Genomic DNA, 16,695 nt, shown 5'->3' with positions numbered 1-16,695 from the left:
CACTGTGCTAGTTCCTGGCTCTGTGCAGTTGGTGATAACAGACACTGTGCTAGTTCCTGACTCTGTGCAGTTGGTGGATACAGACACTGTGCTAGTTCCTGGCTCTGTGCAGTTGGTGATTACAGGCACTATGCTAGTTCCTGGCTCTGTGCAGTTGGTGATTACAGGCACTGTGCTAGCTCCAGGCTCTGTGCAGTTGGTGATAATAACAGACACTGTGCTAGTTCCTGGCTCTGTGCAGTTGGTGATAACAGACACTGTGATAGTTCCAGGCTCTGTGCAGTTGGTGATTACAGACACTGTGCTAGTTCCTGGCTCTGAGCAGTTGGTGATTACAGACACTGTGCTAGTTCCTGGCTCTGTGCAGTTGGTGATTACAGGTACTGTGCTAGTTCCTGTCTCTGTGCATTTGGTGATTACAGACACTGTGCTAGTTCCAGGCTCTGTGCATTTGGTGATTACAGACACTGTGCTAGTTCCTGGCTCTGTGCAGTTAGTGATTACAGGCACTGTGCTAGTTCCTGGCTCTGAGCAGTTGGTGATTACAGACACTGTGCTAGTTCCTGGCTCTGTGCATTTGGTGATTACAGACACTGTGCTAGTTCCATGCTCTGTGCATTTGGTGATTACAGACACTGTGCTAGTTCCTGGCTCTGTGCAGTTAGTGATTACAGGCACTGTGCTAGTTCCTGGCTCTGAGCATTTGGTGATTACAGACACTGTGCTAGTTCCAGGCTCTGTGCAGTTGGTGATTACAGGTACTGTGCTAGTTCCTGGCTCTGTGCAGTTGGTGATTACAGACCCTGTGCTAGTTCCTGGCTCTTTGCAGTTGGTGATTAAAGACACTGTGCTAGTTCCAGGCTCTGTGCAGTTGGTGATTACAGGCACTGTGCTAGTTCCTGGCTCTGTGCATTTGGTGATTACAGACACTGTGCTAGTTCCTAGCTCTGTGCAGTTGGTGATTACAGGCACTGTGCTAGTTCCTGGCTCTGTGCATTTGGTGATTACAGACACTGTGCTAGTTCCTAGCTCTGTGCAGTTGGTGATTACAGGTACTGTGCTAGTTCCTGGCTCTGTGCAGTTGGTGATTACAGGTACTGTGCTAGTTTCTGGCTCTGTGCATTTGGTGATTACAGACACTGTGCTAGTTCCAGGCTCTGGGCAGTTGGTGATTACAGACACTGTGCTAGTGCCTGGCTCTGTGCAGTTGGTGATTACAGGCACTGGGCTAGTTCCAGGCTCTGGGCAGTTGGTGATTACAGACACTGTGCTAGTGCCTGGCTCTGTGCAGTTGGTGATTACAGACACTGTGCTAGTTCCAGGCTCTGAGCAGTTGGTGATTACAGGCACTGTGCTAGTTCCTGGCTCTGTGCAGTTGGTGATTACAGGCATTGGGCTAGTTCCAGGCTCTGGGCAGTTGGTGATTACAGACACTGTGCTAGTGCCTGGCTCTGTGCAGTTGGTGATTACAGACACTGTGCTAGTTCCTGGCTCCGTGCAGTTGGTGATAACAGACACTGTGCTAGTTCCTGACTCTGTGCAGTTGGTGATTACAGGCACTGTGCTAGTTCCTGGCTCTGTGCAGTTGGTGATTACAGACACTGTGCTAGTTCCTGGCTCTGTGCAGTTGGTGATTACAGACACTGTGCTAGTGCCTGGCTCTGTGCAGTTGGTGATTACAGACACTGTGCTAGTTCCTGGCTCTGTGCAGTTGGTGATTACAGACACTGTGCTAGTTCCTGGCTCTGTGCAGTTGGTAATTACAGGCACTGTGCTAGTTCCAGGCTCTGAGCAGTTGGTAATTACAGGTACTGTGCTAGTTCCTGGCTCTGTGCATTTGGTGATTACAGACACTGTGCTAGTTCCTGGCTCTGTGCAGTTGGTGATTACAGGCACTGGGCTAGTTCCTGGCTCTGGACAGTTGGTGATTACAGACACTGTGCTAGTTCCTGGCTCTGTGCAGTTGGTGATTACAGACACTGTGCTAGTTCCTGGCTCTGTGCAGTTGGTAATTACAGGCACTGTGCTAGTTCCAGGCTCTGAGCAGTTGGTAATTACAGGTACTGTGCTAGTTCCTGGCTCTGTGCATTTGGTGATTACAGACACTGTGCTAGTTCCTGGCTCTGTGCAGTTGGTGATTACAGACACTGTGCTAGTTCCTGGCTCTGTGCAGTTGGTGATTACAGGCACTGTGCTAGTTCCTGGCTCTGTGCATTTGGTGATTACAGGCACTGTGCTAGTTCCTGGCTCTGTGGAATTGGTGCATACAGACACTGTGCTAGTTCCTGACTCTGTGCAGTTGGTGATTACAGGCACTGGGCTAGTTCCTGGCTCTGTGGAATTGGTGCATACAGACACTGTACTAGCCCCAGGCTCCAGGAAGTGGATAGATACCGGCACTGTGTTAGTTACTGGTTCCAGGCAGTTGCTGATTACTGACACATATTTCAGAAAAGAATTCAGAAGACAGAAACAGAAACAGAAGAGGTGATTTCCATAACAGTCAGCAGTGTTTAAAGTCAATTTGCAAAAAAACAAACATATTGATAACCACTGATTTGGGAGCTGAGAACATGTTATAAGTCTGTATTTGCTAGACTGATGTAGCTATTTCTAGTAATTGAATCAAGATTGAGGAAAAGACCAGATAAAAAAATTAAAAGGTAACATCTTGCTAAAATGAGATACTGATGATCACAATGGGGCCTGGAAGAATTATTAATAGTAGAGAGTGAAGGATTTGCGGGGTGCTGCCGTAGGTGTGGTCCCTAGCCAATGTAGACCTATGGTGGTCAATATGAAACACCCCATCTGCACCATTGGAAAGCCACCCAGCTAAGATTGGTGTGAAAATAGATCCGGCTTCTGACCTTTTGAGGGGCAGTTATTATTATTATTAATATTTATTTATAAGGCGCCACAAGGCATCCGCAGCGTCCTACAGAGACAAACAAAATTACAATACAATGGGAGACAGCACAGTACAGTAAACACAGCAACTCAGTAAGCTCAATGCACAGCTAGAGAGGGCGGGGAAGGGGGAGGGAGGATCCGCAAACGACGGGGCCCAAGAAGGAGGGCGCGGAAGACAGGGAGACCCCCAGGGGGGAGGAGGGAGTGAGAGTGGACGTGGGGTGGAGGACCCTCGAGGAAGAGGGCTAAGTAGCTGGAGAGCATAGTTAGAAGTGGTGGAAACAGGAGGAGAGATGGCCCTGCTCAGAGGAGCGTACAATCTAAGGGGGGGGGTGGACAGACAGAGAGACGCAGGTGAGAGAGGGAGTGTAGGGGGACGGAGGCAGAAGATAAGGTAGGAAGTTAAGTGGGAGACAGAAAGGCTTTAAAAAAAGGTGGGTTTTTAGGGCCCGTTTGAAACTGGACAGATTAGGGGAAGTTCTGATGGAGGGAGGGAGCTTGTTCCAGTGGAGGGGGGCAGCGCGGGCGAAGTCTTGAATAGGCGCATGGGAGGAGGTTATAAGGGGGGAAGAGAGGCGACGGTCAGAGGCAGAACGGAGAGGGCGGGATGGAGCATGAATAGAGAGGAGGGTGGAGATGTAGGGCGCGGTTACTCTTTAAGCCAAGCTTTTGCCACCTGTGACATCCTAGCTGCAGTAGAACTGCAAGTCCCAGCATGCCCTGCCATTGCAAAATGTGGAAAGAACATTGCTCCTTTACCAACATTTAATTTAGCACCTACGTTTTCACAAAACCCCCACAACCAATCAGACACATGCTTTTATTTGTCTTACTTGACTAGACAGATAAAAAGCTAATTGCTGATTGGCTGCTGTGGTCCAGGGCAAATTCTGCACCCAGGCACAAAGTTAATAAGTGAGACTTAATGGGGGAATGTTACAGAGTAGACTGGATAAGGTGAATGGAATCTGCAAACTATTATATACTGGACACCAAACATTACGTGCAAATCTCACAAAGCCTGCAGTTTGAAATGACACATTTCCTCAAATCAGTAGCCTAAAAATAGACAATATGAACAAGAGCAACTTATACAGATCCGGTGTAAGAAGAACCCCCCAAAAAAGGGAAAAAATATATATAGTGTGTTAGGTAAGAAGATAGATCTCAGAATGGGAGACCAAACGCTGCCTGTTAACGTATCTGGCGGTGTGATCTGTTGGTCTATAAAACCTTCTTACACTTATAAGATATCCTCAAAAAAAATTTGTGTATTTACTGTAAATTCACCACTCACCCTAATCTAGATGAGATCTTTGCTTTGCTATATAGAAATAACCCAGCCTGCCGTAACTGGCGCACTACTTCTGTCCCAGGAAGCAACGAAACACGCAATCCTTAAAATCTTCTTTTTATTCTAAAAACATTGTGCAATACTGACTTCTGATAAAGAATATTGATCCAAGTCACACTCACATTGAGGTGAATCATAGAAAGCCTCTAAAAGTCGTTCTTCCAGAAGACGTGGGTATGTTCCAAGAAACACGAAGGAGAAATGGTATTACACAGTCAGCTGTTATAGTCTGCGGTGCTTGGGAAGAAGTGACTGGACTGTTTGAGACCATGCAGCCACATTCTGGGCTGATCCATTATTCGTGACGATGGTCATACCTGTCGGCCATGTTATAGATTTCACCACAAGTGAAACATTTTATTTATTTTTAAACATAATCACTGTTGATATTTACCATTTTTTGTTTCTTCATGCTGCTATTAGTGATTTATGATTCTGGATTGCCATAGCAACCACAGTCACATGACATGATATGAGCAGAGAGGCTTTGGAACACCTGCATGTGTCAACAGTTCTTATACTAGAACCCATTGTCGACAGTGAGACCCAAAGACATTTTTACATTGCATTGATTCTGTAGAAACTATCTTCTTCTATCACTTGTTTATTTTGGGTAAACGTATTCTGAATACTTACAATTATCATTTTAACGCTAGTAGGGCTAAACAAGGGATATTTGGAAGGAAAGAGGGACAGAGGAATTTGCGCCAACAACAGCATCAACAATAATAATCACACCAACACATGTTAAATACAAAATTGATTTTTATTTAATTAAATACATGACACATATTATGCAGAAAGATAAATAAAGGTTTGGCGATCTATTTTTATTGATCTCTATTATTATAGTAGAAACTATGTTCTAGATATCGCACTTGTGCTGATTATTATAGTGGAAATCGTGTGTACGTGAGGTAAAGCTTACCCATATCGTCAGTGTTGTGAATAGTGATGTGCAGGAGGATCGGCAGTGCTGAGAATAGTGATGTGCAGGAGGATCGGCAGTGCTGAGAATAGTGATGTTCAGGAGGATCGGCAGTGCTGAGAATAGTGATGTGCAGGAGGATCGGCAGTGCTGAGAATAGTGATGTGCAGGAGGATCGGCAGTGCTGAGAAAAGTGATGTGCAGGAGGATCAGCAGTGCTGAGAATAGTGGTGTTCAGAAGGATCGGCAGTGCTGAGAATAGTGATGTGTAGGAGGATCGGCAGTGCTGAGAATAGTGATGTTCAGGAGGATCGGCAGTGCTGAGAATAGTGATGTGCAGGAGGATCGGCGGTGCTGAGAATAGTGATGTGCAGGAGGATCGGCGGTGCTGAGAATAGTGATGTGCAGGAGGATCGGCAGTGCTGAGAAAAGTGATGTGTAGGAGGAGTGGCAGTGCTGAGAATAGTGATGTGCAGGAGGATCAGCAGTGCTGAGAATAGTGATGTGCAGGAGGATCGTCAATGCTGAGAATAGTGATGTGCAGGAGGATCAGCAGTGCTGAGAATAGTGATGTGCAGGAGGATCGTCAATGCTGAGAATAGTGATGTGCAGGAGGATCAGCAGTGCTGAGAATAGTGATGTGCAGGGGGATCGGTAGTGCTGAGAATAGTGATGTGCAGGAGGATCAGCAGTGCTGAGAATAGTGATGTGCAGGAGGATCGTCAATGCTGAGAATAGTGATGTGCAGGGGGATCGGTAGTGCTGAGAATAGTGATGTGCAGGAGGATCAGCAGTGCTGAGAATAGTGATGTGCAGGAGGATCAGCAGTGCTGAGAATAGTGATGTGCAGGAGGATCAGCAGTGCTGAGAATAGTGATGTGCAGGAGGATCAGCAGTGCTGAGAATAGTGATGTGCAGGGGGATCGGTAGTGCTGAGAATAGTGATGTGCAGGAGGATCAGCAGTGCTGAGAATAGTGATGTGCAGGAGGATCAGCAGTGCTGAGAATAGTGATGTGCAGGAGGATCAGCAGTGCTGAGAATAGTGATGTGCAGGAGGATCAGCAGTGCTGAGAATAGTGATGTGCAGGGGGATCGGTAGTGCTGAGAATAGTGATGTGCAGGAGGATCGGCAGCGCTGAGAATAGTGATGTGCAGGAGGATCGGCAGTGCTGAGAATAGTGATGTGCAGGGGGATCGGCAGCGCTGAGAATAGTGATGTGCAGGAGGATCGGCAGTGCTGAGAATAGTGATGTGCAGGAGGATCAGCAGTGCTGGGAATAGTGGTGTGCAGGAGGATCGGCAGTGCTGAGAATAGTGATGTGCAGGAGGATCGGCAGTGCTGAGAATAGTGATGTGCAGGAGGATCAGCAGTGCTGGGAATAGTGGTGTGCAGGAGGATCTGCAGTGCTGGGAATAGTGATGTGCAGGAGGATCGGCAGTGCTGAGAATAGTAATGTGCAGGAGGATCGGCAGCGCTGAGAATAGTGATGTGCAGGAGGATCGGCAGCGCTGAGAATAGTGATGTGCAGGGGGATCGGCAGCGCTGAGAATAGTGGTGTGTAGGAGGATCGGCAGCGCTGAGAATAGTGGTGTGTAGGAGGATCGGCAGCACTGAGAATAGTGATGTGCAGGAGGATCGGCAGCACTGAGAATAGTGATGTGCAGGAGGATCGGCAGCACTGAGAATAGTGATGTGCAGGAGGATCGGCAGCACTGAGAATAGTGATGTGCAGGAGGATCGGCAGTGTTGGTAAGGAAAAAATGAACATACAGGATGTGCTAACTTCGCAACCTCTCCATGAAAAGTGGGGTTGGGAGGATGATTTTAAAGAGTTGTCATATGGTGACATGTCTTCTTTACATACATGTTTATCACAACAATGCTAATCTCCATTAAATAAATTAAGGAGAGAATCTGTGACATTTCTGATTTGCGGTAAATATATTTGTATAAATTAACACATTATACACAGTATACACAGGGTAATGACAGGTTTGGGAGTTGTAAATATTATTGCACAATAAAATCCTTAGTGTTAAATGCATATAACATGATATCACAATATATAAACAACATCCGGGGGTTTGAGCTTACATAATAAACAAAACAAAAATATAGTGTATTCATTTCATTATTAGTATAGAGTCAGAAATGTAATATTTAAATAATATCAATACCAATAATAGGAACATGAGGAAGTTTTACAGAAAATATTAGTGTATTATGATAAATTGAGTGCGGGATGGTCATTTTCAGCCCCCAAATTTGTTCTCCTCATGCGAGATGACCCCAAAACATTACATTTTCGGCAGGGCCAGAGACCCTCCTTCAACTCAAAATTTTTGCAAGTGGTCAATGGGATAGTGAAATAAATACTGACACGTGAATGATGCACTGGCACCATGGCACTATGATGGTAAATGGTGAAAAAAGGTGGTTGCATGATGTTGCAATGGTATGAACTGGCGGTTATATTATCGGTGGGCCCTCCCGATCTATTATTGGCGGGTAACATGGCGACTGACACGGTCCCTGGCTCCAACCATGACTAGGAAACCACCTGCTTGCATTATTACTTTCTTTCTCTTTTTTCTCTGTGAAGTCACACCCACTAATTTGCATAACCCCACCCCTTCCTTTTAAGTACCGAGTTATCTAGCACTAAACTTCTCCTTTACAACTTTTATTATTGTCATTTTATTGCTGTATAAGGTATTGGGTGATTTCTTTTGTCACTACGACTTCAGCTACATGCCAGTTTTTATTATTTATTTGTAACTACTAAGATTTGATCCATACGGCCCTAAGGAAAACCTATTTAATATGTGTGTAGGACGATGACCTGTATTTAGCCTTACACAAAATACAACATAATATCGGTTTTATCGTCAATAACGAACAGAAACATCTCCCAGAAATGTAAGTGCCAATATTTTCTCATACCCTGTTAGTGCCCACATTGTCTCTGGCAGTGATTCAGACAGCGTATGTGTGTTTCATAAAGAACACTGCATCTACAATACAAGTTGGCAGAACATAAAAACTATTGAAAACACTTATTTTCGCATAAATGAGTAAACGTTCCCATATCCGGACAGAACAAGAAGTTGACATTACAGTGTTCCGAAAGCTTTATCCGTAGGTATTCATTAATGGTCCTTTACGGAAAGATATTTCATCAGTACAGTTACTGTTCTGCACAAATATACTATCTCCGGGGTCAAGATATCATTATGTAGTTTGTGTTTGGTTCATATGTTCAGCTCAGTTTTAGAAATCGAGTCCAGGCTAGTGTTGAAAAGGACTATGGAAAGCTTTCCAAGTATAGGATAACCCACGAACCAGCATGGGAGCTTGTAGGACATCTCAATGGATTTGTCAAGTCTCCATTAACAGTCATCTTCTCTTGAACTCGATCTTCAGACTCAAGGAAACCAATGGACTTTGGTTTGTCTGGTCTACGTCTTCAGATAAATAGTTTGTGGTCACATTGTCGACAGGGTCTGCAGTGGAATTTTCTCTTAAGACTTTTGCCTCCGTAGAGTGGCCACCAGCTAGTAGACAATGCTCACGGCAAGAACATCCCTATTAAGACTCGATTTACCAGTTTCTTACAACTCATGGTTTCCAAATTGGTCACAATTAAAACATTAAGGCTCGTAGTCAACCCCCAAAAATATCACGCATGGAAAGCAGACCATGAGGAAGAATAGAAATCTTCGTTGGTGGAAAAGACACTGCTCTTTTCATCATCGTTGTCACTGTCTTCTTCACTTGAAGGATCGTACACTGGTATCTCTTTCTGTAACTCGAGAGCTTGCCTCTCAAGTTCTTCTTTTTCGGCTATTTTCTCGGACATCAGCTTTCTGTGGCACAGGGCACACACTCTTAAGGGCTTGGAAGATAGAGATGGTATCACAAACCTACTCTTGGAGCAATCCTGACATACGACAAAGCCGCAGTTGCGACAATGGTGCCTACGAGTTATTGTTGTAAACTTGGTATGAGTGCAGCGCATGCAGATATCGGTGGCTTTGTCGGGAATCCACGGAGCCGCGTGTGTGCTGGGGGGTTGTCTGCCGGTTTTTTGCAGCATCCGACTAGAACATTCTTTGATGTGACTGATCCACTCCTTCCGTTCGGTGAAAGAGGCGGCACAGACCACGAAAGACTTCTTCGACGTCTTCAGCATCCACCGGTTCCTCATGTCTCCATTATCGGGAAGCGTCTCGGTGGTTACGTCTTCCAAGGGGATTATGTGTTGACCGCTGTATTTGACTTTATTGATCACGATGGACCCATATACAAGAATGTCACTGAAGAGAAAGAAAACCCTAGGCTTGGGTTTTTTCCGGCATTCTTTGGTTAATATCCCTTCACCCACGAGAACTCTTCCCGGATAAGCAAGAGGTTGGCCGGCTGCTCCAAAACAAGCTTCGACAGCCGCTATCCGTTGGCTATTGATCTCTGTGTAAGCAAGGTGATCCACCATGTTCAAACCAATACCTGAAACACATACAGACACGGATTAATTGGAGATGAACAGTATAATATATAGCATTCACCACATGAGAATAAATGTATACATCAGGATACGTAGGGGGGAATTCAGTTGCTGGCGATGTGGTAGCACATTTCCGGCAATTACAGTAGAAATCTCTGCTCATTTTTCCTTGCAACCCTATGGGGTGCCAGAACAAATGAGCGGAGATTTCTGACAAAATCTCTAGAACGTCCGTGTGGTACTTCACAGTTAATTGAAGTCCCCCCATAATACTAATGAGGAACAGACCCCATAATAATATAACATAAAATTAATGAGGATCAGTTGTACTGGAACAAAAATGAGGACACCGTGCGCCGCCACGCAATTATATAGCGCATGGTACATAGAGACTAAATGATACATAGAGACAGTGTATCATCCGCTGTTTGACTTGAAGCTGCCTCCAGTGCCCTTAGAACCCAGTACAGAACTTTTGTGCCTATCTCTGGTATAAAGTGGAGCACAAATCTATAAAGCTTTCATATCTAACTGCGTAAAAATCTTTGAAGTTGATTTAAGGCCAGCTGTGACCATCCAATCAGGTACAATCAACAGAACCGAGAGATTGGCCAGAAAGTGGAGTCATGCGGTACAGCTCGATCCCCAATACCCTCAGTTCTGACAGGTTTAGGGAGCAGAGGTTCGGTGGGGAATTTAATATGGGTAGAGTTCGGGGCATATTCCTGTATTACTAACATTTATTGATATATAACCCTCTTGCTAGCTATGAGATATCCTAAAATAGTACAGGATGTTAGGGGGTCAACTGAACGCAGGAAAATCCTGACACAGAGGTGACGTAGGGACATGGATGAGTCAATAAAGGAACTTCTTTCCTGAAAAAATGACATAGTAAAGTGGAAATAGAGACATGTCATTACATAATGTTGTGGGGGAACTGTGAAATTATTTCCATTTTCACAAAATGATTTCAAATACAAGAGAAAGAAATTACACATTTTGTGGGCTGGCAGCAACAACTGATGATTAAAAAAAAAAAAAAGGATCAGTTATACTAGAACAAAAATGATGTCACCGTGCGCCGCCACGCAATTATATAGCGCATGGTACATAGAGACTAAACAGTACATAGAGACAGTGTATCATCTGCTGTTTGACTTGAAATAGCCTCCAGTGCCCTTAGAACCCAGTACAGTACTTTTGTGTCTTTATCTGGTATAAAGTGGAGCACAGATCTATAAAGGTTTCATATCTAACTGCGTAAAAATCTTTGGTACATCACACAGGGTTAAATTAGCCATGACCGGAATGTCTGGGAGATGTCGGAACTTTTGTATTGATAGTGTTAGAGTTTCAAAGTGACCTGTCAGGTCCATCACAGTCCTATCAGGAAGCAGCTTCTGAAGTATCTTAACTATTCCTGGCCCTAGGCATGTGGCTAAGCTGCCTTGTGGCTACTGAAAGGCTGCAACACATACTGCAGGTATCAGTACAAGTAAAGTACAGGTTCCCCAATTATATAATAGAGAGACATAAACCACAATGCTCTGGGATTATTAGACTATATTATAACATTATTCCACACCCCCTTTTTGCGAAAATCTCTCCAGATTATCTCTGGGACAAAGGTACAGCGAGACTAAAAGGTGACTAATGCTTGTTTGTTGTAAGAGGAAAAGCAGAAGAAATAATATGTACAACTGTTAAGTGCAGGTTATTGAGACTTCTGATAAAACATCAGCCAAGTTTTGCTCCACTTGGTAGATAAGACCGAAGGGCTGGCCCACACTTACGTGCTGGGAAAAAGGAATAACAATTCATTAACGCACACGCCCGCGTTTCCATCCCCTTTTCTGCGCGTCACCAATGAAATCTACTGTACTCGTAGCGCACATTAACGCGTGCAAACGGGATTGGGCCGCATACTAAAATCTTAAAGATTACTGGAGGCACTGCCCTTCTCAATTGTTTTATTATTATTATTACTATTATTATTATAGTATTTATTGAGTGCATCAGAAGTAATGAAGGTTACTATGACGCGCTGGTCATCCGTTTGTGAAGTGTTGAAAAGCACAAAAAAAAAAAAAGACAAGACAGAGGTTTGTAAGAGCTCAGTGAGTAAGATAAATAGGACGCAGCAGATAACGATCACCCTGCATTGTGGTCACAGTTATCTCTGCAGGAAGAATTTATAGAAATGTATCTGTGGGAACGGCGGGTTTACAAGAAGTAGTTCAGCTTTGGGACTTTTTCTTGGTTGCAAAGTTATAAATAACATTTTCAAATCGCTTCCCGGGACCTGCTGATCCGGTTCATCTGAGCACGTCGTGGGTGATGTGGGGCTTGGTGGATCTCGGAGAACCACTACCCCCATCCTCTCACGTTTACAGAATTTGATTTCACCATATTTTTGTTTTTGATTTTAAATGCTCATCCTCAATAAATATTAAACTCAGCCATTTCAAGGAAATCTGATATTCTGATAGACCACGTCGCATCAAGCAAGAGGATTATCCTGCCCAAAGCCAGCACGTACCAGGCGTGATTTGGTTCGGAGTGATACCAGTTTAGAGACCATCTTATCAGCATCATTTATTTATATAGCGCCACCAATTACGTAACGCTGTACAGAGAATGTTTGTTAATCACATCAGTCCCTGCCCTATTGGAGCTTACAGTCCAAATTCACACACACACACTTTTTTGTTTGCAGCCAATTAACCTATCACTATGTTTTTGGAGTGTGTAAGGAAACCCAAACAAACATATGAAGAACATACAAACTCCACCCTACTGACACAACAGCGATTAATGTAATTATTTTGAGGTCCGGTGGCAGCTGCGGTGGAGGCGTGAGGCGGCGATTCCCATCAATTTGGCCCCGCCCCCCCATGGCGGAAAGCCTCGGTCGCAACATTGAGGCCCTTCGCCCCGCCCACTTCACTAGAAAATGAGCAGGACGCGGGAGGGTGACCCAGGGAGAGTTACCCGAAATATGGGAGTCTCCCGGACATTCCCAGGAGAGTAGGCCAGTATGACTTACATCCAAGGGAACATTTTGTTCTTGGAAAAGGGAACAGTTTTAAAGAGAGCCAGTCAGCTATTTCTGTGCCAGCGGCGCCAACATGGCCATATTTTTGTTCTTTCGTGTTTACTCGTCCTTTTAGTCACGAGACAGACAAAGCTGCGGGGTGCTGTCAATTTGTCTTCTCGCCCCAGTTCCACGTGACTAATCTCATCCATTCACATAAATGGGAATCGTATGTTTTTTTGGTGACAGAAACATAATTGAAGACAGAACAGGATAGATTAATAGGAAACTAAACAAATCACATGACTAACTACAAGCACATGGTCTGTGTTCTCCAACGCGAGCGGCCACATGTGATTTTAGTCACCAGCTTTGAGCAAAGCTTATTTTGCACAAGTGACGTATTAAACTGTAACCTACACCGAGTAAGAAGCCATTTCAAATATTGGCTCAACCCACAAAATGGCTGCCTCCTGCAGTGGACAAGTACTGGGGAGGACAGTAAAATCACTGTGCAACAGAAGGGGGGGACGCTTTTTATTGAGAATATATATATATATATTATAAAATCCACTTAAAAAAATATAGGGATGAGCGGAGTTTATATTTCACTTGGACAAATAATGAACCTGGCAGGAGTCTAAATCTTATTTGCATAGTAAAATGAAGCTGTCTCCTCTATACCTTTTAATTAGTCTGTTTTGTTCTTCTTATATAATTTTAAGTACATTGTTTCAGCACTAGAACAATAGACTGCAATAATAATACACTGCAGGGCAGCAAGGTTGCACAGTGGTTAGCACTTAGTCGCCTAATCTCCCGGAATGTCTGGGAGACTCCTGAATTTTTGGGAGTTCTCCCGGCAGACCGGGGCAACCTCCCGCATTCTGGCTACTTCGTCAGTAAATTGGAGTGGTGTCTGGGCTAATTGTGCCATTCTGGCCCAGCTCCCTGCTGTAAGCTCCAATGGGGCAGGGACTGAGTGAATGATTACATATTCTCTGTACAGTGCTGTGTAATATAACTGGCGTTATATATATATATACTATATTAATAATAACACATACCTGTCATTCCCCTGATCTACCCAAACCACACCCCTTTAGAGAGAGACCACACCTCTTTATAGTGGCATTGCCGTTCATTCATGGATATATCCTGGACAGTTGGTGGGCTGCCTTTGTCTCCTGCAGCGAGTACAGATGTGCTGTCAGTATACCGTACATGCCACATCAGCAAGCTCTGCAGTCCTCCATTCCTCACCAGTTACATACATCTCTCTGTCATGCACAAACATTCTTTGCTGGAATCTGGGAACACTGCCTGACCGCTTAACAAAACAAAAAACCATTTGTCTGCCAGCAGACTTAACCCTTTTTTTTAATTTATTTTTTAGCTATTTTTCCAGGCTGCAGTTTTAATCCCCTTCATTATATGGGGTCTTAGCAAAAAAAAAGCCAAAAAGCAAATACATTTCCCAGCAGTCTAAGGACAGCCCTAAAATTTTAAAGTGACACCCAAAATTCACTTCAATTAAAAGTTTTGCTCCCCCCCCTCCCAGTTCTTTGCAAAACTCCTTTATTAAATTAGGAATGGATAACTTGCCATAATAGGCACATCATTTCTATGTATTATAAATGTGCCTATGCAGATGTTATGTTGCACAACTTACTAAACACAGTTATGGATGCTGCAATACTTGTCAATTTATAATATAAAGTAGGCTTATTGGGAAACCTCTGTCCAGCCGTTGTAGTACTACAAGTCCAAGCATACCCTGACCCTGGCAGTCACATATAGTTCCACAGCTGTTGTATATTACGGATTCTATTTATTTAGCAGCCAGTCAGAGACTTTTGGAAGTTCTCTAGAAATCTAATCGTTAGACCCAAAAGCAGGGAGGGGGGTAAATTAGGGTTTTAGCTCAAAGACCTGCCAAATTATGGACAATTTGTCTTCAGGATAAAGATCTGTAATCCCATAGAATTTCCAATTATAAAACCAGTCTTTGTTGGTCCCTATAAGTATGGTCACATTGAAGTCAGCAACAAATCCAGGGGTGTATCTAACCTTTCTATTGCCTGAGGTAGTAACTAAATATTTGTAAATGAGTTGTGTGCACTTTGAAGGACAGATACAATATATTTTAAGCATTTGTAGAGCCATCAACAAGGTAAGAACTAGTCATTAACACTAGCCACAATAAAACTCATTTCTTTTGTCCTACTTCCTCCCAAAAGTTGCTGACGGAGACACTGCTTCTTCATAGGTACACTCCTTACTAGACCCCTTATTACTCTAAATGTAGACAGCCTGTATTTCTCCAGCTGTTGTGGAACTACAAGTCCTAGCATGACAAGAGTTTTCGTTTCAGCTAAAAAGAAACATGTTACCTAATTCTTCTCTACAATATCCTCAGATCTATATGTACCAATATGTTATTTTCTTTTCCTTCAACACATCCCTGTTTAGTAAACATGGCTGCAAAATATTTAAAGCATTTTTTAAACCTTCCTACTCAATACATATCACCTTATATAGGAGAGAAGAGAGTGAGAATAGATAACGAGAATTGCATTCTATACAGGGAAACTGTTGCTGAAAAATAGGGACATTAAAAACGACAAATCTTTTGTGGGACTTTCCCAGACAACTGAGTGTGATTATATTCAGGATAAGCAAAAAAAAAACTTAAACCAGATTCTGTGCAAAGTAAGAAGCTGGAGTCGATTTCATTGTAATTTAATCTGAAAATAAATGTGTGACAGTCTATACATTGCATTACATACGTGGCTTTGTACTATGCAACCTGTCACATACACACATTACACATATAAACCAGTTATTCTGCATTGAAACAAAAAAAAAACATTTCCTTAAAAGTTTGGAAAAGTTTCCAAGAGTAAAGAAAACTTTTTTCTATAGACACTTACTTGGAGTCTTGTTAATCAGTTTAATCTGCTCCCCTGTGTCCTTGTACGGGAACCCGAAGACTTCTTTTGAGGACACAGCTGTGGTTACATTACAAACAATGGTTCCCCTTCAAGGCTGCAGATATAGAGGATGATTTAATTGACTTGATCCCCAAATAATGGCAGTGGTTGCAATCAGAGGCTCCTGCTCTGTGTGACTGTAGTTGTATTGTATCTCCTGGCTGAATCATGAGTTCTTCCCTTTATACTATAGGTCAGCACATGACCATTGCTTAGTTTCCCGTCACTTTTGCAGAAAAACTTCTTTCCACACCGCCCACAGCAGTCACTCAGCACAGACTGAGCATGCGCACAGGACCCAGAGCTGAACTGCTCAGTACAGTGAGTACTCCCACATGTAGGGTGGACTTTATCATGTGGGTGTCACGTTTCAGGCTTAACTCCCTCAGCACAAACCTACAGATTGTCATGTGGAATAGTGTCCCAACAAACTGTAGTGTTCAGACAGCACTGCATAGTGTTGGCCCCAAGAGCTTGCACTTTTTCATGCAACCTTTCTATTTGCAGCACCTGAGTGCAGCATGCACCCAGAGACGTCTAAAGTGGTGCGCGTTAGTCCTGGCGATCGCTGACGTTTTCTTTGCGTTTTTTAACGCTAGTAAAAAAAAAAACACCGTAGATGTTTACTCTCCAGGAACGTCCGGTTGACTCGCGAATTAGGTGGAGACCGCCCAAACTTTAGAGAGCAGGAAATTCAGCAGGGACTACTTACCTGCAGCAAGGTGGGCAGGGACATGACATAATCCACATTGTAACACCCCTGACAGGGGCAAACGCAGGATTTGTAGAGGGGGGTTTCCACACCACGCCGCCAGTGGGTGTGACCAGCATGCGTGGGGGCGTGGCTATAATTTTAGACAGAGCTTGGCTGCTCTCCAACTCTTCCTATCCCCATAATATACATGGACAATGCTGCGTGCACTACTGTTAGGTGCACACAGCTCTCTCTTTTCAAGCAGAGTCG

General features: G+C 43.8%; 1 protein-coding gene across 1 annotated transcript; it reads right to left on the bottom strand.

The window, feature by feature from the left end:
* Positions 1–5,014: 5,014 nt before the first annotated feature.
* Positions 5,015–15,995, bottom strand: PLEKHF1 (pleckstrin homology and FYVE domain containing 1). Its single transcript, XM_075189229.1, has 2 exons — positions 15,672–15,995; positions 5,015–9,703 (listed from the first exon to the last, which is right to left on the bottom strand). Exon 2 carries the CDS (start codon positions 9,687–9,689, stop codon positions 8,877–8,879), a length of 813 nt encoding a protein of 270 aa, XP_075045330.1. The 5' UTR covers positions 9,690–9,703; positions 15,672–15,995; the 3' UTR covers positions 5,015–8,876.
* Positions 15,996–16,695: the final 700 nt, after the last annotated feature.

The sequence above is a fragment of the Mixophyes fleayi genome, chromosome 10 (genome assembly GCF_038048845.1).
Source record: "Mixophyes fleayi isolate aMixFle1 chromosome 10, aMixFle1.hap1, whole genome shotgun sequence".
Taxonomy (NCBI): domain Eukaryota; kingdom Metazoa; phylum Chordata; class Amphibia; order Anura; family Limnodynastidae; genus Mixophyes; species Mixophyes fleayi.
The sequence above is the reverse complement of the archived record's forward strand: the minus strand, read 5'-3'. Positions and strand labels throughout refer to the sequence as shown.